General features: G+C 46.3%; 1 protein-coding gene across 2 annotated transcripts in view; it reads left to right on the top strand.

The window, feature by feature from the left end:
- The window catches only part of PPFIBP2 (PPFIA binding protein 2), a 123,686-nt gene that overhangs the window by 28,216 nt on the left and 72,953 nt on the right, over positions 1–22,517 (top strand). For both annotated transcript variants that reach the window (XM_033120491.1, XM_033120490.1), the window contains exons 2-3: positions 4,344–4,443; positions 10,243–10,457. In XM_033120491.1, the coding sequence (XP_032976382.1) occupies positions 4,380–4,443; positions 10,243–10,457 (279 nt within the window). In that variant the 5' untranslated portion in view covers positions 4,344–4,379. The remainder of the gene's footprint in view (positions 1–4,343; positions 4,444–10,242; positions 10,458–22,517) is intronic.

Below are 22,517 nucleotides of genomic sequence, written 5' to 3'. Positions count from 1 at the left end.
TAAGTTTCCCATATCCTTTAAGAGGCTGTTTCCCAAGTTTACAGACCTATAGTAAGAGGTATTTCTTATTTCTTAAGATAACTATTTAAGAACAGCTGTTGTTTAGATGTGACCTGCAATTTATAAGGAAAAGACTTCAGTTGTTGTGATATGGTTAACACTTTACCACCTGTTGGTCACTTAGGAAACAGGGAGGCATAAGGTGTTTGGTGATGATGGGTATTTCCTGAAAGTTCCTTGTCCAGGCCTTGCCTTCTATTTGGGGACACTGGCCCTCGTCTGGATGCAGCTGCCGAGGAGTTAGGACCCATCTGTGACACAGGAGACTCTGGAGGAGCAGGAGTAATCAGGAAGCCTGGAAATGTTCCTGATTCCTTCCTTCGTCCAGCATGGTGCGAGCCTGCCCAAAGCACTTGCAACCCTAACCACTTTTACTGAGAGACAAGTAGCTTATGAAATGGAATGGAAGCTTGCAGTTCAGTGGGAGGGGTATGTTCAGGTTTACTCCCGCAGGACCTATCTTAATCAGTGGTTCCTGTCTACTTCTGATTCTCCTTTGCTGAACTCAAAAGTAATCAATACAGTATCTACATCACTGCTTGCCTCAGAGCACACCAGATGTGGGCAGCTAGTTGTAGTTCATTTTCTAAATTTCAGAACACATACAAATCCTGAACCTTAATCAACTTCAAGGATCCAAACTGGCCTTTGTGTGGTACAGTTCCTGCAGCCATGGCATCTATCACCAGGCACTGTCATTCTAAAACATGGCTGTTCCTTCTGCACTGGCTGGTCGTACAGCTGTGGGTGTCATTTTCTCCCTGGCTGGTAACAAAGAGGAGGGAAGGTCAAGTCCTGTATTAGGGGGAGCCCCAGCTGCAGACATTGTTACAAGTCTCTAGAGAGGCCTGTGGGTGATGGGAAGGATGGATGATGAACGGACTACCTTTTCTTGGAGAATATTCCCTGCCTTGTCTTTGTAGCGAGGGGTCAGCCAGTTTCTTGATATATGAAGCCTGCCTGCTCATCAGGGTCAAATGCAGGCCTCTGTTAATAGTCCAAGTGTCCGGAGAGATGAAAACGCTTTCAGTCAATATAACAACTGTCACTGTGCTGAGCAATGTTAAGAGCAACATCTTCCTCTGCCTGCTCCTCTCCTCCTTGTGCCAGTGGGGCACCCCTCCTCAGTGTCCCCAGGACACACACCGTGTCTGCTCCTCCGCCATCCACTCCCTGTCCGGCCCTGGTGTCTGCTATCACTCCCCTCACTGGCAGGGAACACGATTTCAGTTCCACTCCCCACCACCTGCTTGGAGTTTGCCCTGATTTCACTTGTCCCTTTGCAGTATGTCCTGGATCTGGCTCTCTTTCCCAGCCCCTTTGGGCTATTGACTCTTCTGGATGCCCTCTCTGTCCTCTTCACCTCGCTTCTCTCCAGAAGGCCTCCTGGTACGCTGCTTCTGGACTTCCGCACTTAAACCACACATCCCTGGCGATGCCAGGCTCCTTGAGGGAGGTGCTGTGTCCTGCAGGGATGAACAGACACAGAAGACACCAGACACACTGAATGCTGATGGATGACATGCTGCCTCTGAGACCCCAAGTTCCTGGAGGGCAGGGATTGTCCCGCATGCATTACTAACCTCGACAGTGATAGGGGAAGAAAATGGCGATCGCTGCCAGAATGGGAATGGTCGGTGACCTCGTAGCTTCCCTGTCCCAAAAAGAATGTCTGTGTTCATAGATGGGGCTCAGAGGCATGTTTGCCCCTCCAAAGGTCTCTTCCGTACCCCACTGTCACCTCACAGCCACCCTGTGACTGATTGGCAGGGCCCATCTTTACCCAGGTGTCCTGCCATCACCTCAGACCCAGCAGGTCTAGAACTGAGCTCACCAGCTGCCCACAGCAGGTTCCTGAGTGCTCCCAGTCTTACCAGCCCCAGGCTTCTGGGTTGTAAAAATGATGTACCCTTGACTCATGCTCTGCTTCCCACCAGCTCCCACGGGTCCACCCAACTTGCTATTTGCCAGGTACGAAGTCATCACTGGGCAGAGGGCCCAAGGGTCATCTTTTATGATCCTTCTGTTGCCAGGGAACATAGCCTGCGACCTCTGGGCTTGGCACCTTCTAACTGACCCCCATCTTTCACCCCAAATGGGGCCAGTTTATTGAAATAGGAGAGCTTTCTTTTTAAAATCTCTGTCGTGTTTACAGCTGAGGTCATTTGATTTGTTATGCGCTGGTATCCAGACTCGAAGTAGATTCCCAAGCTCGTCTCATTAATTAACCTTGTCATGCTTATGTGAATTCCATGGACAGTTTTGACTCATCTTGAGCAACTGGATACTCCTGTATAGTCTCGTCAATCATTTTGACATTGGCCAACGGCATCCTGCCCTTACATGCTTCTCTGCCTTTCATGCACCGTCCCCTCTGCCTGGAAGAGCATTCTCCCTTTTATCTTCGGAGAAAGCTCCTACTCATCCTTCAATACTCAGGGAAACTGCATCCCTGCCGCTTTCACCATGCCTCACACTGTGTCATAATTACCTGTTCATACTCTGTCATCTCCACTAGACCGTGTGGCCCATGGGGACAGGGACTAGATCTGATTTGTTAATATCCCCCCAGTGCACAGCACAGCATGGTTCCGGGAATGTTGGCTGCGTGGATCCATCCCTTTATTCACAAGTGTTTATGCACAAACTTCCTTGTGCCAGGCACTCTGCTGGGTACTGGGCACATATGGGTGAACAGGACAGATAGGGTCCCCCTGCCTCCATGGAGAGGGTTAACAAGGCCAGTTAGTAAAGAAAGAAATATACGGATGAGATTGCTGTGGTTTGAAGGGGCTGCTTTAGATGGAGGTGTGCAAGGAAGGCCTCTCGAGACAACTTTGCAGCTGAGACCTGAAGACGGACTTGGGATTGTCTGGGTTCTCCCGCCCTGAGTTTAGTTTAAAGTCTCTCAGAATGGGAATGGTTGGTGAGCTGTTCTGGCACAAATACATCCTGAGGTTATCTCCTCACTTAAAAACAAACAAACAAACAAAGCTAGCACACATTGAGCCCTCACTGTGTGCAACGGAATGTACTAAACATTTTCTATGAAATAGTAATTCCTCATTTAATTGTGACATCAACTTTGTGAGTTAGGTGCTGCTACTACCCCCATTTTACAGATAAGAATTCTGAGGCTCAAAGATCACACAGTAAATGACAGAGCTGGGCTTGAACCCTGGCTGTTTAACTGCTACTGCCTGGCACAGTCCAGTGTGGTTCTTTGTGGTCCCACCATTCTTATCCACACCATCTCCAAAGCTACTTATCGGTGGCTGCTCACTTTCCTCTCTTCACTCCACAGGGTAAATGAGCGGAGACCCTCAGGACTTTCTGTTTCCTGACTGTGCCATTCTTGGGTATGGGGGCCGTGCCTCTGTTCTCCACAGTACTTGTGCCCACTGGGCACACACAAAGGTTTTGCTGAATGAGCAAACCACAGCTCCTCCTGCCTCCAGTTTATAGATATGAGCTAAGTCTCTTCTTAGGATTATAAATGCTGCCACCCAGGGGAAGAGGGTGGGAAGCATGAAAAATGAGAAGAGGCTGCAGGAAGATCGTTTAGCTTAAAGACTAGAGGCAGAGTGTTCTGGAGATGGAACCAATTGCCATTTCTCCCGTTAGAGGGGAGATTCAGCATTAGGAGAGTGGCTGGACCATGTATCCTTGGAGAAGTTCTCCAGCCCCCAGAAGATGGGATTCTGCACCTTGAATGGTGCTGGGTAGAGTAGAACTAAAACTATAAGAAACAGTTCTCCTGGTTCCTGGGACAGTAGGTCTCCCCAAGGCAGTGCACCTGCAGCCTTCCTAGATGGGGCACATTGGGCCATTCAAAAAGTAGAAGTGGCAGTTGAGGCCGCTCAGCCTGGATCACACCTGCCCCAGGAAAGTGTTGCAGGTTTGGGACAAATGCAGGTACAAGACAGATGCCTTCCATGACCCACACGTAGGGGAACCTTCTCCTCCCCAGTGGTGGCTGGAGCTTCTGGAGCCTGGGACTATAATGATGGCCAACAGTAGCAATTGCTGTCTCGCTGTTACAGGTGATTGGAGAGCCCTAGTGGCTTTTCATTATGAAAGCGAATGGGATCCCATGCTAAAGATTCATGGGAAAAGAGCACTCATGCCAGGAGGGAGAGGCCATAGAGATGGCAGAAACCACCGGCTACAAGGATTCTTATGAGAGTGCGCTGTACGATGATGGAATAAGAGGGCTTTGTGGTCTGTGTGCATAATGTGGAACGCTCTGTAATTTTTACTTTGTTTTATATTTGAATTTTCAGTGAGAGAAGGAGGAGATTAAGCAGGGAGAAGGAGTCATGGCTTCTGATGCCAGTCATGCGCTGGAAGCTGCCCTGGAGCAGATGGACGGGATCATTGCAGGTACAGGCAGGGCGTCCTAACGACTGACAGCTCGTCCTCCACACCTGAGAAACTGCTTTCTCTCATTTTACTTTTCTTTCTGGCACAGATAGAAGCCCCTCATTAGATTTAATTTATTTTATTGTGCATACCATCTCTTTTTTAAGAGTACAGACTTCTAGAACTCTGGTATCTGGTGAGTTTAGGTCTCTGTTGAGACAGGGTGGATGTACTATATGTTAACATGCATATAACATGCATATAACAGTTTGGATCCTGGCTGCCAGGCAATTTGGGTGCAATGAGATTGATTTTTTTATAAATTCTTCAGAGCACATCATGGCTTATTACAGTCGAGCTGAAACTCAAAGTCTAGCCGACTTTGCCTCCTAATGCAGATGTCAGCTCACTTCCCCAGCTGGTCTCCAGTGTGCTTGGGAGTCAGGAGGCAGTTTTGTATTGTTTCACCTCTGCCAGGCTCTTTTCGTTCCTGTGTTGATTTTATGATGGTGTGTAGTAGAGCGCCGGGGGCTCTGGGGGGCTGTCTAAGGAGAAGTGTTCACTGGGGGGAGGGTCCAGTTCTGTTCTTGTTCCCAATCCCTTACCCAGCGTGGCTTTGCTCTCATCTCTCTTACACGTTAGATTTCCTTTGCTTATGTGGCACAGGTAAAAGAAAGTTCAAAACTGTGGCACCACATTGTGACACCTCAGATCCTGCAGAAATGACATTTTTGTGTGAACATTTAAACCTTCCTTTTTATAATTCTATTCTTTTATTAATTTGAAGTCAAACGATATCAAGTAGTGCCAACACTACCAAAACACAATTGCTTTTGCACCTGTTAAAGTGCTCAAATGAGTACCCAAGAACTGTATTCTCTCTTTCTGAAAACACAATCACCACTTACATCAATGGAAAAAAATGTTCTGGGCTTCCTGCATAGCCCAAATAGCAACCCTTTATGCAAAAACAACATGGATTCCTACTAAAACAAACACAGTTCCTTCAGTAATGATTATTCATAATCCTAATACTATATAACTAATAACTTTGTTCGTTATTCTATAGTATTCTAGGTATTGTTCACTTTCCAAAACTCTTTCCCAAAAGAGTACACTTAGGGGAGCACGTGGTATCAGTGTTGATGTAACTAAGCATTTAATGCAAAAAGAAAGTGCCCCTTCTTCCAATCAGTGCAAACAATGGAGGAGGTTATCACTCCTATAGACAAGCAGGACAGGGATATTCTGAGAGGACATCCTGATGCACAAGTGCCACCTACTGCACCTGAGCCATAGTGTGTGACTCATCTCAAGGCACTCAGTGGCTCTGGAGGTGTGAGAGAAAGGAGTGCTTGTAAGCAGAAATAGGACTTTTAAATGAAACTTTCTGTAAAGCTGAATTCTTGAAACCTGAATAGTTCTATCCCAGGTGTGACAATTTGATTAGAACCCTGGAATTTTATACCAGAAAATTGGGAAGAGGTACTATTAAAGACTCCAGGACTCTTGTCAAAATGATTTGTTTCTAGTACAAAAGATCACTGTAGCTTCTAGTACGTTAGCCTTTGATCTGGTCTTCCTCCTGTGTAGTCCCTGTGAGTTGCCTGCAAATAACACTATAATTGAATTATTACACTGTTGGCAATTGATTGAACTGTGTATTGCTTATTTACATCCCTGTGGATGGCCCAGAGTAACTGCCACATATGCAGACTTTGCATAGGGCTTACTTTGTGGGCTAACAGGTTCAGTGGCTGCTCTGTGAGGCCACTTCTATAATAGGACCAGAGAACCCCATGGTGAGGACACAGAGGGCCATTTATGCCTCCTCACCATGACAGGATGTTATTCATGTGATTATCTGCAAGCTGTACCCATCGATGAGAAATAGTAAAGAGGAGACTGTTTTTATGATAGTTAAAAAGGAGTTTGCTCTGTCTGGGTTTTTCGGACAATTCTGATTGTGTCTGAGTTTTTCGTTTTGTTTTGTTTTTTTAAGATTTAAAGACTGGGGGCCGAGTAAGTTCTGATCAAGACTGAGATTATTCGCCTTGGCCTATAATGATGGGTCCATGCTCAGAACAGGGAGTGGGTCTTGTATATGCAAGTATATAGCAGATCTTTATATACCAGTCATCAGTAACAGAGCTGTCTGATTCCAGTTCAAGATTCAGGTTCAGAGTGTTTTGCTATGACTCTGACCTTAAGAATCAGAGTGAAAGTTGGGAGGTATCTAGCAGGCTCAGATGTCCAAGGCTGCCCTTTGCGTAACACTGTTGAAATGGCCCTCAGTGACAAGCACTGTTCAATAGCCATCATTCTCTTTTTTTCCTAGTTGATTTACTGAGGATATTGCCCTTTTGCATCCTGGCTTTATGCAGAGCCCTCCCATCCAATCTCTCCTGTCGCTCAGGCCCTAAGCTTTTTCTCCTGTCCCCAAGTGGCCCATTCAAGCCCAGATATTAGGACATTGGGGGATTGGCACTGGCCTACAGGGCAAATACCAGTGCAGATGCTCTCTTACCCCTAAGGTTCTGAGCTCTGACGGTTTCCTTCAATTCCGTTGCGTTAAAAAGTGTGTGTATGTGTATTTTTGTATCTTTGGGTGTTCTTGGAGGGTTTTGTCTGTACAACTAGCTTGCCATTACCTGCACTATTGCTGGTATAATGCTGTTACCTTCCTCGGCTCACAGATCCCTTCCTCTACCTTTAAAGCCAGCAGTGGCCAGTAGAGTCTGCATATCACATCTCTCGACCCAATCTTCTGCCTTTCTCTTCTCATTTAAGAGCCCATGTGATAATAATTCAGGATAACCTCCCATCTCGTGACCCTTAGTCACATCTGTAATGTCCCTTTTGCCACTTAAGGTAACACATTCACATGTTCCGGGGATTAAGATGTGAATATCTTTGGGCGGGGGTAGGGGGTGGTGTCATGATTCTGCCTACCACCATGATCAATAAACAAAATCCCTTTCTTTTCCTCCTTAGTTTTAAACCAGTTAAGGAATAGACAAAGGGGTCAGATAAAGGGAGACCAAAATATCAACTTTATTATTAGTTTGACTGGTTAGGAAAGTTTGCCACAATTAGGATCTTGCTTATCACCCATCCTACACACACATCCCAAATTGAACTTAATCCCAAACTACAGATTTCCACCTTGCTGGGGCAGAGCTGGTCTCAGAAAGCATCCCCCAGGATCATGCTTGTATCCTGGGATGGGCAGCTTCGCAGAGGATTCCTTCTTTCAGCTCTGTCGTCAGAAGAGGCACTCCTCCTTTGGAGGAAAAATTGAACGAGGGGAGACAGGGGATTGAAACCACCCTCCCTTCCCACGGAAATATGGAAACAGGAATAGATATCCCTAATAACAGTTCCTGATTTTCGTTGAGACTTCCTGTATGGCCTCGTCTGTGGTCAGTTTTGGTAAAATGCTTAATGTGTGCTGGAACACCATGTACCATCTCTAGTTGTCTGGGGCATAGTTCTCTATGTCCTTTGTTGTTCTGAAATATCACCTCTTTATTTTTCATTTTCTTTTTGGTCATTCCCAAGGGAGATGGTCACAATGTGTTATCTTTTTTACACACTGGGGTTTGGTTTTGTAAATTTGTGTTTAGAAACTGGTAATCTAAGTTTATCAGTGAGAATGTTTATAGTTGTTCTTTGTAGTACTCAGGACTGCCAAGTTATACAATTCCAGACTCACCGTTCACCCTCTGATCTACAAGTTGTACTGTCAGGTTCTCTTTATTGAGTGAGCCGGGAGCATTCCCTCATTTTCTGTACTGAACAAAGTAGATTAGAATTATTCACTTCTAAAGGTTGATAGAATTAACTTGTAAAAGTATTTTGGTCTGGTATTTTCTCTGTGGAAAAAAATTTATATTATGGTTCAATTTTTTATAGGATTATTCAGATGATTTTAAAATTTATTTTTATCATTTTATCCAGTGGCTGTGTATGTGTGTGTGCCTGTGTGTGTCTGCTTTCAATAGTCTGATCAAAATACCTAAGCCTAAATAGTTTTATCTTTTTGAATGCTTTATATTTCAGTCATTCGGTGTTTTAATTTTTCTGTGTGTCTCTCTTGATAGCATCAAAGTACTGGATTTCTTTTATTCCATTATTCAAGTGTTTGAGTTTAAATAGATGAGTTTAATTTAATGCATTTATAACTGTTATAATTGCTGGTACACAGGTATGTGTGCACTTGTTTTTCCATTTCATGTTGTCCAAGGCCACAGAGTGATATACTTAATGAAAAATCTCAGTCTACTGACCTGATTTTGGCCTGACTCATCCTATATTTATAAAGGGGTGTGTATGTCTGTGTGTGTTTATCGGAGTGTGTTCAGGCTGGAGAGAAGCTTGGGGGTCGTGCTCTGCTTCTGTCCATTTTCTTGCCTGAAGTTTGCCTAGGGCACTTCCCTAGTCAACTCTAAATTGGATTTGTAGGAGCGGAGTGCTGAGCGCCCACGGGGGGGGATTCGAACAGGTTCCTAGCTCCCCAGAGCCACGGACTTATTTGTGGGTTGTGATCCACGGTTCCCTGTATCCTGCAGTTTCAGAAAGCAAACCAGTAATCAGGTGGTAATTGTTTCCTCCTGTATGGATTTCGCCTTCCAGAGACTGCCGCGGTAAGTAGGAGGTTGGCTCCTAGGAGAGTAAAGGGACCTGGAACTAGACATCAGACCTGCAGTGTAACCGTGGATATGGTGGCATACAGCCCGCATTTTCCAGCAGAAGCCTGATTTCAAATATTTTATCCTGTTGGCCTTATAAACAACCCAAATGCCCTAGAAATTCTGCTGTCTAAACCATATTTTCAAAAGTGTTTCTTACTGCTGAAAGAGGCATGGAAATCGGAAATGCTTCGTTAGACTGTGTCGCCCCAGTTTTGGTTTCAAAAATATGCAAAGCAGACTTTTTTTTTTTAAATGATGGAGTTTAGAAAGGCAAAAACAGTCCTATTTGGGACATATCAAATTAGAAAGAGCTGACCCAATATCCTGGATCTCTGAGGAAGTCCAAGCACTCTTCCTCTTAGCTATTCATCCAAACATATATGCAGACTTTCAGTCATATGCTCCTTCAACTTCTACTGGGCAGGGGTCTGGTGCTGGGAACTCCGCTAACTATGACAGGGACTCTGCCCTCGGAGACTTCACAGCCCATGATGGGGAGATGGGATGCGGGGATACAGAGTAGTTAAGAGAGGTTAAAAGTGTGAGCTAGTCAGGGGATATAGGGCTCTCCCAACTGGGAAGATCCAGAAAGAGTCCTGTTCGCTAAACCCTCACCAGAACTGGCATTGCGACACTTCCGTTGCATTCTATTCATCAGAGCATCACTAGGCCGGCCCAGATTCAGGAGCCACCTCGGATGAGAGGAGTGGAATGCATATACAAAGGAGGGAGGAATTTCGTTGGCCATCTGTGCAGACAGTCTACCAATTCACTTAAAGGAAAGCGAGTGTATTAATCTAAAAGCTGAAGAATGGCATCTCATTGTTTGAGCTAGCATGTTTTTGGTCACTGGTGAGGGCTGGCTGTGTTTTCCCAGTTGTGAAAGGGTATGAGCTTCCATATGTCGGTCCCAGTGGGCACAGCCATCCACCTCTGACAGGTCTCTTCCTATCACGCCCAGCCCAGGATTAAAGATGATTTCTGCGAAGTTTACTTTGTGAGTGATTCTGTTGAGGTCAAAGTGGTCGTCTAGGCTTCTTAGGCATCCCTTCCCCTTCTCCTTTGTAGTTCCCTGCCCATGGCGTCCACCTTTCTTACTAAGGTTCCCACCTCTCTCTTGTTCCAGGCACTAAAACGGGTGCAGATATTAGTGATGGTAACGGTGAGCCTGGACTGGCCTCCCCTGCACCCTTCATGAACCCCTTCCCAGTGCTCCATCTCGTCGAGGACCTGAGGCTGGCCCTGGAGATGCTGGAGCGTCCTCAGGAGAGAGCAGCGCTCCTGAGCCAGATCCCGGGCCCCACAGCTGCCTACATAAAGGAGTGGTTCCAGGAGAGCTTGGTGAGTAGGCCCATGGCCTGTGTGGGGAACACAATCACGGAGCCCATGAAGTGCCACCACTGCCAGGGGCTCTTACTGCGTCTGTGCACCTGCCAGTCTCTTCTGGCTTCCCATCCAGTTTTGGTCGACACCTGCAGGGTGGTCCTTCCCGGGAGGAGGGTAGAACCCAATGAAACAGCTTAAGCTACCTGGGCACTCCGGTGGAGCCCCTGTCTCCTGAGAAGGGTTAAATCCTGGGCCAGAGGCGAGCAAACATAGAAGAGTCCCTGCCCCCACCCCCCCACCCCCCCGAATTACCCGTACCACTTACTGAGTTATAATCTCTAGCTGGGGTGTCTGCCCTCGGGTCAGCTGTATCCTCCCCTCCGCTCCTTGTTCCTTACAATAGATGAGAACTTTGTCATCTCAGTCATTTCTTTACTGCTGCCGCTACTCTTCAGACCTTCTTGCCCTAGAAATGCTTCCTGTCCCTAGAGTAGCATGTAGCTTTCTTTACTCTCCTCCTCCTGTTCTTTCTAGATCAAACCTGTACACCTGCTAGTCTCTAAGGGAAGCGGATGAGTAACCAAAGCTGTAAATATGTGGCTCTGACTACCCATCTTTCTCCCTGTGGAGACCAGCTGGTCAACATTAAGAGAATAGTACTATCTGGGAATGGGTCAGGCAAGGGTCTAGCCCACTGAGGAGGTGATCTCGAATGCATCTATTTGAGGGCTGGAGGGAGGGACCTGGGGAGCCAAGGGAAGCATGTGATTACCTAAGCTGAGTTTGAGGATGAAATCTGGGATGCAGTCTTCTAAAGCTAGAGCCTTGTAAACCTGAGTCAAAATTGGAAAGTATGCATAGAGTTAGGAAGGCAGTTAGGAAGGCAGGCACGGGACCACTAAATTGGGATGTTGGCTTGATGTTGGAAACCACAGACCAAGGATGTTGAGACACCCTTGTTGATAGGCCATGTCATTTGTTACAGGTTACATTCCAGATGTCCTAGCCTACTTCCTGTTCAGGAGGCCTCCTTCAATAGTCTCATCTCCATGCCTTCCTCTGAACACAGAATTCTTTATTACATTCATTACATGTGTTATTTAATATTTTCATTATGTAGGCTGTCTGTCTGCTGTTCTGTAATACACCGTGTTCCCCCCAAAATAAGACCTAGCCAGACAATCAGCTCTAATGCGTCTGTTAGAGCAAAAATTAATAGAAGGCCTGGTCTTATTATACTGGAGTGTAAGACCTGGTCTTATATAAGTCCGGATTTATATTAATTTTTGCTCCAAAAGACTCATTAGAGCTGATTGTCTGGCTAGGTCTTATTTTGGGGGGAACACGGTACCTGTACCAGTGTGGTAGGGAGAATAATAGCCTCCCAAAAATGCCTACATACTAATTGCCAGAACCAGTGAATAAATTATCTTACATGGCAAAGGGGGGACGTAGCAAGTGGAATTATGGTTGCTAATCAGCTGAGTTTAAAATAGGGAGAGTAAGTAGCCTGGATTATCCAGGTGGGCCCAGTGTTATCACTGGAGTCCTTATAAGTGGAGGGAGGAAGCAGAGTCAGTGTCAGAGTGACTATGATTCGAGAAGGGCTCGACACTTCTGCTGCTGGCTTTGAAGATGAACGGGGGCCAAGAGCCAAGGAATGCAGGCAGCAGCTAGGAGCTGGAAAAGCGCACTCTCCTCTAGGGCTTCCAGAAGGAACGCAGCCCAACCAACACCTTGAATTTAGCCCAGTGAGACCCATTTTGGACTTCCAACCACCAGAACTGTAAGACAAGACATTTGTGTTGTTATAAACCACTTAGTTTGTGGTAATTTGTTAAGGCATCGATAGGAATTTAATACAAGCAGATATTGCATAGAGAAGAAGGTGGAGAAGGTTATTGAGTGGGTCTCAGATGGGCTTGTTACAGTTTAGGTTTGAAAACCTGCTCCTCATCTCTTCCCCCAAATGAAGACTGTCCTTGGTGGTCCCCTCAGCTTGTGCTGATAATGCTAGAAATCCCCATTGCTTCTCCACTCACTTGTTTAAAACCATGGTTGGGAGTTGCAAGGAGGGAAATGGCTTTAGCAGTTAGTTCTCTCTCTCCTGTCCTCTAGCAGAAGGGTCTCTCCTTACTTCCCTAGAGTTCCATGAGGAGCCTTCTGGCTGTGACTGTATTCTCAGCTCCAAAGTGCTGATCCTGGCTTCTCCCGAGGCCTTTCTGACCATCTTGCCCACCGCTCTGTACAGCTGCACCTTCCTCTGGTCGCTTTACCCCAGGCATGGACACCGACCCCTCCCTCCATTCCTGCTCATGCTGCTGACTCGGGGTGCAGTGTTTATAGCTAATTTCATGAAGCCTCAAAAAATTGCAGGTCCACAGCCCCTCATTCTGACACCCTTGGGTCCAGATGAGTTTTAGAACTCGGAACTTACTAAGCTTTCGAAAGGTGAGATGGTGCATATATATCACATAATAATATATACCTTCTCTAGCAGATACAGGGCAGGAAACACATTGACATTTCTTCAGAAAAACTTATGAGTATCCACGTGTAGTGGGATAAAGAAAGACTGTAAATATTCTGTTGCGTGTTCAGGTCAGGTTTTACACTTCATTAGGCTGCAGACCAGTTTTTCACCTTCTTATTTTAAATGCTCCCTCTCAGCTCCGCTCAGGACCTTACCACACATAACCAAGAGATGCATTGAAATGTCTTCCCCTGCAAAAGCCCAGTCATCCCAGAGTACAGAGAATAGCTGATATTTTTCTTCTTTACTGTTAGTTTATAGTGACTATGGACTTTTAATCTTGTATGGATGTGCCTGAATTTGTGTGACCATTTCTCTAATATTGACAGATTATTTCTAATCTTTCACTAATACACGGCATTGCTACAGTGAATGTCTTTGTCCACAAATATGTGTCTTGAGATCTTTCCTTAAGATAGAGTCCTAAAAAGTGGTATAATAGAGTTAAAGTAAGGTTAACAGACAAAATACAGGATGCTCAATTAAATTTGAATTTTAGACAAGCAGTGAAACATTTTTAATAAGCGTGTCCCATGCAGCTTGCTAAATTGGGCAATTCTAATCCAAAGGTATTAACATCTTTAAGCCTTTTGATACATTTTTCCAAACCATTTTTCAGAAAGATTTTGCCTGTTTATATCTGCATTAGCAGGGCATTTGTGTATCCTTATCAAACAGTAATCACTAAGATTTTAAAAAGACAGTGTTCCTAATTTCATAGGGAAAATGTTTTCTTTTTATCGTTTTCCACATTTCTTTGTTCAGTAGGAAAACTAAACAGTCTTTTTTTTCATTAGTTTAGTATTTAATCTTCTCTATGGTCTTCAAACTTTGGATCTCATATCCCTATCTGAAAAAAAATTCATTCTCCATATATTCATATTCATTTGTGTGGTATTGTCCTAATATATGTAAAATATAACACATTCCCCAAAGTAGAGATTTTTAAAGGGCAGTTTAAAAAATAGTTCTAATATTTTCTTCCACACAACCCAGTGATCACCGTGGGCCCCTGGGTGCCTACCTCATCCTCATCTATTCATATTCTATACTTTTTTCCTATTAGGATTTTAGTGCTTTTCTTATGTATATAAATGACTTTTATTAGCCCTTTGCTTTATTTGTAGCATTTATTTACCTCACGTTGTTGTTAAATATTGTTTATGGTGTTATTTGAGACTTGGCATTTAAAAGGAATGTAGAGAACTGTACCAGTCTTTCCTACTTGGGTTTCTTTGTTTCCTTTTATTTCTATAAAAAGAAATAAAAGTCCTTTCCCAGCCTCATATCAAATAATATTCACCTGTGTCTTCCTCCAGTAGGTTTGTGGTTTGATATGTATCTTATGGTTAACTCTATTTCATCTGCGATGTTTTTATTATGTGGCGTGAAATATGGATCTAACTTAAAAACTTACCAAATAAGATTTTTAAAAAAAATTTTTTGATCCAAAAGCAATGATGTGATTGTTGATTTTTGCAAGATGCATTGCAAAAACAGCTCCTGTTCAGATTTGCAAATCTGTTTTGGGTTTATTTATAATGGTGGGGAAATGCCTTTTTTTGGAGAGATTTTCCTAAAAATTGTTGCATTCATAAATCTTTTAGAGTAATTATCCCCATCAGCAGCCTATGAATGGTGTACTTTTGAGGGGTCAAAAGTTCATGTAAACATTGCAAGATACCAGGTCTGGATGTTAAGGTTTTGATTCTGAACAGAAATGGCTTGTCTGTATTTTAAGTTTTGCAGAACTGAAGTCATTTTACAATCTGGGTGCACTCACACTCCATAGTAGGTCTTATATGTATGGAAATAGAGTCTAAAGCAGTAAACCATCCACTGGTACTTTTTAGATTGGTACTTTGAGTTATAAGTCCTTTCTACTCAAATTGTGGTATATAGACCCGCAGCTTTGGCATCCCCTGGTAGCTTATAAAACAAAAGTGCAGAATATGGACTGCCACACCCCACACCCACTAAACAATTGCCAGGTGATTCATATGCACATTAAAGTTTGAGAAGTACTGCTCCAAACTACAGAGACTCACTGGAATTATTTAATAAATAAATTACATGTGACTTAGAATTGGAATTGGAACTAGTAAAGCAGCTTGAGGGATCAGGCAGGCAGTCCTTATGCCTTCTCATTCATAATATCTCTGCATCCCTTGCATACTTACACTATTCTCCTCTTTAGACAACTGGCTTTGTCATATAACTCAGTTACTGCTTTGTCACACGTTGGCCTGGCATGGTCCAACTCTGCCTCGTGACATCTCCATCAGTTGAGATTCTTTCTCCAGTAAAGTGTCATAAATAATAAGGAGGTTTATATGTCACTAACAAGCTGTCCAGAGGATGAGGGGTGGGGGTGGGTCCCAGGATTAAATCAGTGACTCTGGGACGACCTCAAGTGCTCTGGCTCATCCTATCTTTCTGCTCCGCCATCCTCAGGCGGTTGGTTTTTCCTCAGCTATATCCCCTAATAGTAGCAGGATGGCTACTGCAGCTCCAGGCAACATATCCTCATACAGACACAACCATGTCCACGGGAGGGCATGTACTTTTGTTTTTTGTTTGTTTGTTTTTTTATCTTTAATTAGGAAGGAACCTTCCTGCAGATTTCTGTATGGTCCCAAAGGCCAACATTTTCACATGTGCATATCCTAGCTGCAAGGGAGGCTGGGAAACAAGTATTGGCAATTCATCAGAATTCACCAGAGTCGAGGTGGCTTCTGTCAGGAAGGAAACATGATGAAGTGGGGGAAATAAATGACTCTTAGGAAGACAGTGCAGAGAAAGCTGCCATGAGTCCTTAAGGTTTGATTTTATTCTTCTTGTTGACTGAAAAATTCTTTGCATGTTTTCTCCGTGTGTGTGTGTGTGTGTGTGTGTGTGTGTGTGTGTGTGTGAACTCAAATTCCTGAAGGAGAGAATCCTATTGGCTTAGGTCATAATTTTTTAGCTAAGTCCTCTAGACATATAAAGAATGTTAAGTGCAAAAGAAATAGAAATTAAAGACTTTTGATTTATGCACAGCTATGGATTAACTATCCTTGGTTCAGTTGTGCACCTGAAGGCCAATCAGCTGTGCAGAGTGGGGAAGGATCACATGGTAAGAAATGTGGTTTTCTACTGTTGCTGTTCATCAGGGACTGTGGCTCTTTAGGCACAGATGTTGGCATACCTGGTACCCAAGAAAAACAGGAGCTGTTGAAGAGGCAGTGGTCGATATGGGGAGTAGTTGGCGGTTAGAATGTAATAAACAGCAGACAGACTAGTCCTGGACTCCCATCTACCTGTTTTAAATGGAGAGGGAGCTCCTGGTCCTAGTGTATCAAAGTCAGAAAGAATGTCGGTAGCTCTGCATCTTTATGGTGGGGCTAGTTCCTCCTCTGCTCGTTACTGGCAGGGCTGGACAAGAATGATCAGCAGCAGCGAGGACTCTCCAGGGGGATAATTATAAACAGGACAGACTCATTCTAAAGACCAAGTAGACAAGACCTTCCCGGAATTCAGTGTCCCTGGGCTGTGAGTGAGCTTCCAGGGCTCTGGGGCCTAAAACAGGGTCCTCCCTTCCTTGGCAGCCAGTAGAATGAGGAAAGGTGAGCTCCTGGCTTTGAAGGTTCTGTGTGGGGCTCTGAGCTGGGGACACCCTCTGGGGCTTCAATGAGGAAAGGAACACAGAGCCTGGATTCCCTTGTTCTGAGAGCAGTATCTGAGTCTGAAATCTGGGCCTATCCCCAGAAAGTTGGTAGAACACCAAGGAGCTTCAGATGAGGCTCTTGTATAGGGAAGGTTTCCTGCAGTCCAAGTCACGCTGTGGGGCCTGGCCTTCTGGGAAGCATCAGTAAGGCTGTCCTGTGCTGTGGCACAGCAGAAGAGTGTGATCCTCAGGAGAGGAGAAGGTCTTTCATGTTTAGCAGACAAGACCAAGTTCAGGTTCATGAGTATGGTAGAGAAGGAAGCTGAGGCCCAGGCTGAAAGGCTGAGGCACCTCTGCTCTGATGAAAATGGAGCTGAGTTCCAGAAAGGGGCAGCCTCCTTTCCCTCCCTGCAGCTCCCTCCTAGACCTGTGAGGAAGTGTGGGATGATGCCCTCAGGGAGAGCATGGCCATTTCCAGTGAAGAGCCCCCAAACCCCGCCAGATGGTCCTGAAGGTGGGAAAGGAGAACGGTGCTCTTCAGTGGTCCTGACACGTACCACAGGCAAGAAGGGGCTGGTGCTGCTATGACCACGTCCAGGAATCGGGCGGTACCTTGAGTCTGGAAGAGGTGTCACTGTTCTTCCACATCTACTTGGCTTGGCTGGGTGGAGGCTGGTTGGGTAGATCTAGGGCCATGCTGGGTGGAGGAACCCATACAGGGGCTAGTCAGCCAGCTTCCAGTGGACCCTGCAGGGCTGGGGACAGCCAGGTGGCGAGGGGCAGTAGACTGAGCCTGGTGTACAGTGGTGGCTAGGGACACAGGTCCCTGGGCAATGCCCAAGAGACACCAGAGCCAGCAGAGTCTCCAGGTGGAGCAGCTCTGGGTCCTTCTCCAACATAGGCTTCAGGGGCTCAAGTCCAAGGAAAGATAGGCAAACCCAGCAGCCTCAGGGTGAGGGGGAAAGATTGGCAGAGAACCTCCAGAGGGATTGTACTTTGGGCCCCTCTTTGGAAGTGAGGTTCATGGAGCAAGCTTGGCCTCCCAGTAGGAACCCGGGCTTTCCTCTGCAAAGTGGCAGGTGTCCTGGTTAGGGTGCTTGGGCACGTGGAAGTGAACTGAACCAGCGTGAAGCAGTGTGGGAGGTAGGAATGCATAAGCCACTCATTTGTATCTGGCTTTGGGCTAGCCTCATCTTCCCTCCTCGGGGACCCAGATCCCCTGCTGGAAATGACAGCTAGTTTGACAGTCTGTCGTGACAGCCGGCCAGGCATTCCAGCCTTGCAGTTTGTTGAGGGGCTATGTTGAGTGGCCGCCTGTACACACTAGCCTTTGCCTTCCTCGGTTTAGACCTTTTGGTTTCCCAAATAGAGACAGGGAGCCTCTAGGTGTAGCTGCCCGGCGTTAGGGCTCAGCGGAGGCTGACATGTCAGGAGCAGTGAGACGGGATGTCCTGAACGGGCAGCCTCTGCGGGGCCTGGCTGCGCTGGGGAAGTGAGGCCCCATCTGGGATACATGCTCATGTTGGACGTCCTCCTGGTCAGTTCAGGCACCCGCAGTTAGCCTCTCAACTAGTCTCAAGAAACAAAGGAAGAGACCCAGGCCCAGTAGGGTGCATGGCCAAGCCCCTCACCGGCACCACCATCTTGTCACAGGTGGCGGCTTCCTCAGCTCCCAGCTCTGCCAACAAAGCCCAGGCAGTCCTGCCAGATTCAGCTTGCAATCTTTCATTCCGGCCAAAGAAGCAAATCTGTTTACCATATTGAAAAGCCAGGAGTCGCAAAGAAGGGGGGAGAAAAAGCTGTTTTTTGAATCATAAACTGTGAGCTTGAGTTTCTCATTCATCTCTATACCTCTGTCCTCTACCCGGGACCTAGAACAAAAGATGGGTTAGGATATATACGTATTGAACATTTTCATTTTAGAAATGTATTCAAGAGTTTTTATAGGAAAATCTTTTCCCGTAGATCTTTTTTGAGAGGAGAAATTTGGTGCCCATTTTGCAAGAATAAAAAAGCAGATGTCTTTTGTGACCTAATTTCCAGTCTTTCTATGTTTCTTGCCCTCTACCTATGACAGGTGTGAATTTCGGCGAGAGCTCAGAAAGTCATAGGTGTCAGCACTTTCTTTCCTGTGCTTGGCTCCCAAGGGACTCTTCTTGCCCTTGGCGGGGCTGGTGTGTGTGGGATGGGGTTCTTTGCAGTGCAGTGCTGGAAGAAGCCACTAGGGGGGAGTCAGGGACAAATTCTGGAAAGTCTAAATCCCAAGGAATAAGGTATAGGCTTTATGTGAAAAAATTATATATAGCTTTTTTCATTTTTCCATACAAAAGATGACATAAGCACTTCAGTGAAGCTGCTGGGCAGTGCACCTGGGTCAGCTGGCAAAGGAGCTCTTTCCCATTTTTCCTTGGAACCCAGTGGACAAAGGACAGGCCTGGGAGGCCCCCACTGTTTGCAGTTGGGGAGACTGTTCCTGGGAGCATAGACCTGACCTTCCGTTGTCAATGGCAAGAAGGTCTGTTCAGATCTATTAATTTCAGTGCTTTTTGCTGGGGGCACTATTGGGATGGCTCTTTCCTTTCAGGAGGCATTTCCTGACCCCATGGCTGCCAGGCCCTGTCTTAAAGAATCCTCTAGTACCATGAGGGATGTTTGTTTGTTTTAACTTCCAGGACCCATCAGCTCCAAGTCAAGTAGTTGTTTCAATCTAGTTATGGAGGGTGCAGCTCACAGTGGCCCATGTGGGAATCGAACCAGCAACCTTGTTGTTAAGAGCACCACGCTCTAGCCTACTGAGCTAACTGGCCCACCCCCCGTGAAGGATTTTGAATACACTTTTCCTGGCACAGCACCCTAGTTTGGGGACCTGCAACCACCACAAATTTCGCAGTTTTATTTTACCTGGTTTTTGGCTTCCCCCACCTCCCAAAGTAAATTGTACCCTACTAAAGTCGAGAGATCTGGCTCCTTTCAGGCTTGCCGTATTATTTCAGCCCCTAAGACCAGTGTTTATAAATGACCAAGACTGTGCAAATACTGGTGAAAGAGCAAATAAATCTTCCCCCACGCAATTTCCTGCTTCAGGCCCCAGGGACGTGGTGGGTGATGTTGCCAGGTTAGCATAACTTGAGGTCTGAGCATGTAGACACCCAGCCATCCTCCACCGTGAGGGAGGCCTGCCAGAGCCGTACCCCCAGGAGCCTTCTGCCCTTTCAGGCATGGGCTGGTCGGCAGACACGCTCTGGAGAATTCCCGCTTCTAGACAAACTTGCTCAGTACCGTGATTCAAGGCACTTCTGAACGTCCTATCCTCTTCCTACTCAAATCTGGCCCTGAGATGAGCCGTGTGAGCATGACCTGGGAGCTTGTCAGTGATGCACAATTTCTGGCCCCATTCCCAACCTACCGGGTCAGAATCTGCATATTTATGAGAACTCCCTCCGGCCCAGGTGGTTCATTATAGACAGGGAAGTATTGTCCTGGCCCAGGGGACTATGGCCTGCATTATGCCCCTGAGCTAAGAATGGTTTTTCCATTTTTCTGTGACTGAGAGAAATCCCAAGAAGAATATGTTGTGATGTAAAAGTGATATAAAACTCTATTTTCAGTGCCCATGAATAAAAGGTTATTGGAACACAGCCACACTCGTTGGTTTACGTGTTGGCTGTGGCTGCTTTGGCTGCACAAATGGCAGTCGAGAATGACAGAGACCATATGGCCTACAAAGCTGAAAACATTTGCCATCTGGCCCTTTACAGGAAAAAGCAAAAGTCTGCCGACCCGTGTCCTTGACCCATTTTGGAGGTGGGTTCTCGTGCTTGTGCCCCGTGGGGACCTGGGCTGTGGTGCCTAGGCTGCTGTTTCATGAGCAAGACCTGCTTGCCAGCCCAAAGGGTCAGTGTCCTAGGGCTGGGCTCTTCCCTGTCCTCCCCGATGCTCGCCAGTAGCAGGCCAACTGTGCAGCACACCTGTTGAAGGATACAAGCCTGTATCTGACTTACCAGGGACATCCTGGCACCTGGCACCGTGGCCTGGAGGCCAAGGCTGAGGGCTGAGCTGGAGCTCAGGCTGCAGGTGATAGGTCAGCAGGATGGTGTGTGATCCACAAGACCCCACTCAGTCATCAGGTCTTCCAGAGGACATGCTGCTGGCTCCTGGCAGCAGGCAGGAGGAGCAAGGGAACCCCACCCTCATTCTCACAGGGACCTGGAGTTCCAGCCAGGTGCCTGACTGTCCTGGGGTGCCCTTCTGGGCCATGGGATGAGGAGGAGGGCAAGCTGCGTGAATTCCAAACCTGATCACTCTGCCCTCTTAGCTGTGTTTTTAGTTCCCAAATATTCAGTCTCCCGGTCTCTGCCCTTTGCCCTTGTCTGGCTGCCTCATGTTCCAGACAGTAAAGAGTTGAGTCTGGTTGTTGCCGGTGAGTGAGTTATTTTGGGAAGGCCCCTAGGGCTGGCAGGGTCGCTGTATTGACCCCTATTTATGCAAGCTGTGTGGTTCCTGAGAACTCTCTTCAGCAATGGGTACAGGGAGTCCTGAGACTACCTCTGGAGGCAGTGGAACGGAAGCAGGAAGCACTCCTCCTCCGCGCCCCCACCCTCCCAGGGCAGCCTAAGTCTTTCAGAATAACTGCTTAGGCCAGATAAAACCCAGGCTTCTAATCTTTTGGGACTCATAGATCATTTTGATAATCTGACGAAAACTTTATATTCAGAGACATGATGATTTATACATACAAATTGTACTTTGTGTACATTTTATGAACATATTCAGGGGCCTGTCTGATCCCCAAAGCCCCTCTGTGGACCTCTGTGAGGTGCCCCTGGTGGGATGGCCTTCAGAATGAGGTGATGCAGCCAGGACTTGCCTCGCCTGCACCGTGGTGGGGCCATGCCTGGGCCAGCTGTCCCTGCGGGATTAGTGGTGTATCTATTATATCCTTCTTGCATCAATCGCATTTCATTCAACTTACCAGCCACACACACATTTCCTGCTCCTAGGTCTTTTTCAGTGTTATTCTGTGGATTTTTTGAGTTGAATTATAATATAAATAAAATATACTTTGGTGTTTAAAAGGTGGGGGAGGAACTGAGGTAAGAATTGCTGCTTAAGGGTACCATAAAAATACACCAAGAATTTAGCTGCAACTTGTCTGGATGTCTCCCTCCCTCCCTCCTTCCTCTCCTCTCTTCTCCCCCCACCCTCCCAATTCATCACACATGAGTTGAGCTAATAAGTGAAATTGGCCCTGTCCTTTTCTCTTGGACTCGAGCATCTTTAACTCCGGGGAAACAGACTTTCAAGACTCATTTTCTCCAAGTAGATTTTTAGTCTTATCTTGCCAGTCTTACCATTTGAGCCTCATTTTGTTCATTCAAAGAATGCATCGGTTCTTACTGTATACCAAGAATTGTGCTAGGCATGGAAGTTAGAGCAGTGAATCGGGGCTTAGACACATGTCCTCCAGTCTGGTGCAGAGGACAGATATATAAACTGTCAGCTGTGGTTCAGTACAACAGGGCAGGTGGTGAAGTGGAGAGGAGCATGGATGCTGAGGAGGGAGTGAGCGGAGGGGCTGCCACCCCAGGCAGCCCCGTGGGCAGGTGGGCATGAGCAAGGCTGAGAGGTAGCCATGTTGCCACGTGATCACCTCTTTTCCTCCAATCACACCACAACCTACAAAGGACACCAGGCCTTTCTCCAAGGTGGACAGGGTCTAGGACTGTCCCCACCTCTTCATCCAACCCCCAAATCAGCTCCCCGCCTCTTTCTCCCTTGAGCCCCAGAAACACCTTTACCACATACCATGTGGTAATTCCTTATTTGCCCAGAGTAGGAAGTCAGTTTCATTTGCTTTGGATGCTGGGCAAATGTGTGTTCTCCAAATGAATTCTTC

Source organism: Rhinolophus ferrumequinum, chromosome 11, assembly GCF_004115265.2.
Source record: "Rhinolophus ferrumequinum isolate MPI-CBG mRhiFer1 chromosome 11, mRhiFer1_v1.p, whole genome shotgun sequence".
NCBI classification, from domain to species: domain Eukaryota; kingdom Metazoa; phylum Chordata; class Mammalia; order Chiroptera; family Rhinolophidae; genus Rhinolophus; species Rhinolophus ferrumequinum.
The sequence above is the reverse complement of the archived record's forward strand: the minus strand, read 5'-3'. Positions and strand labels throughout refer to the sequence as shown.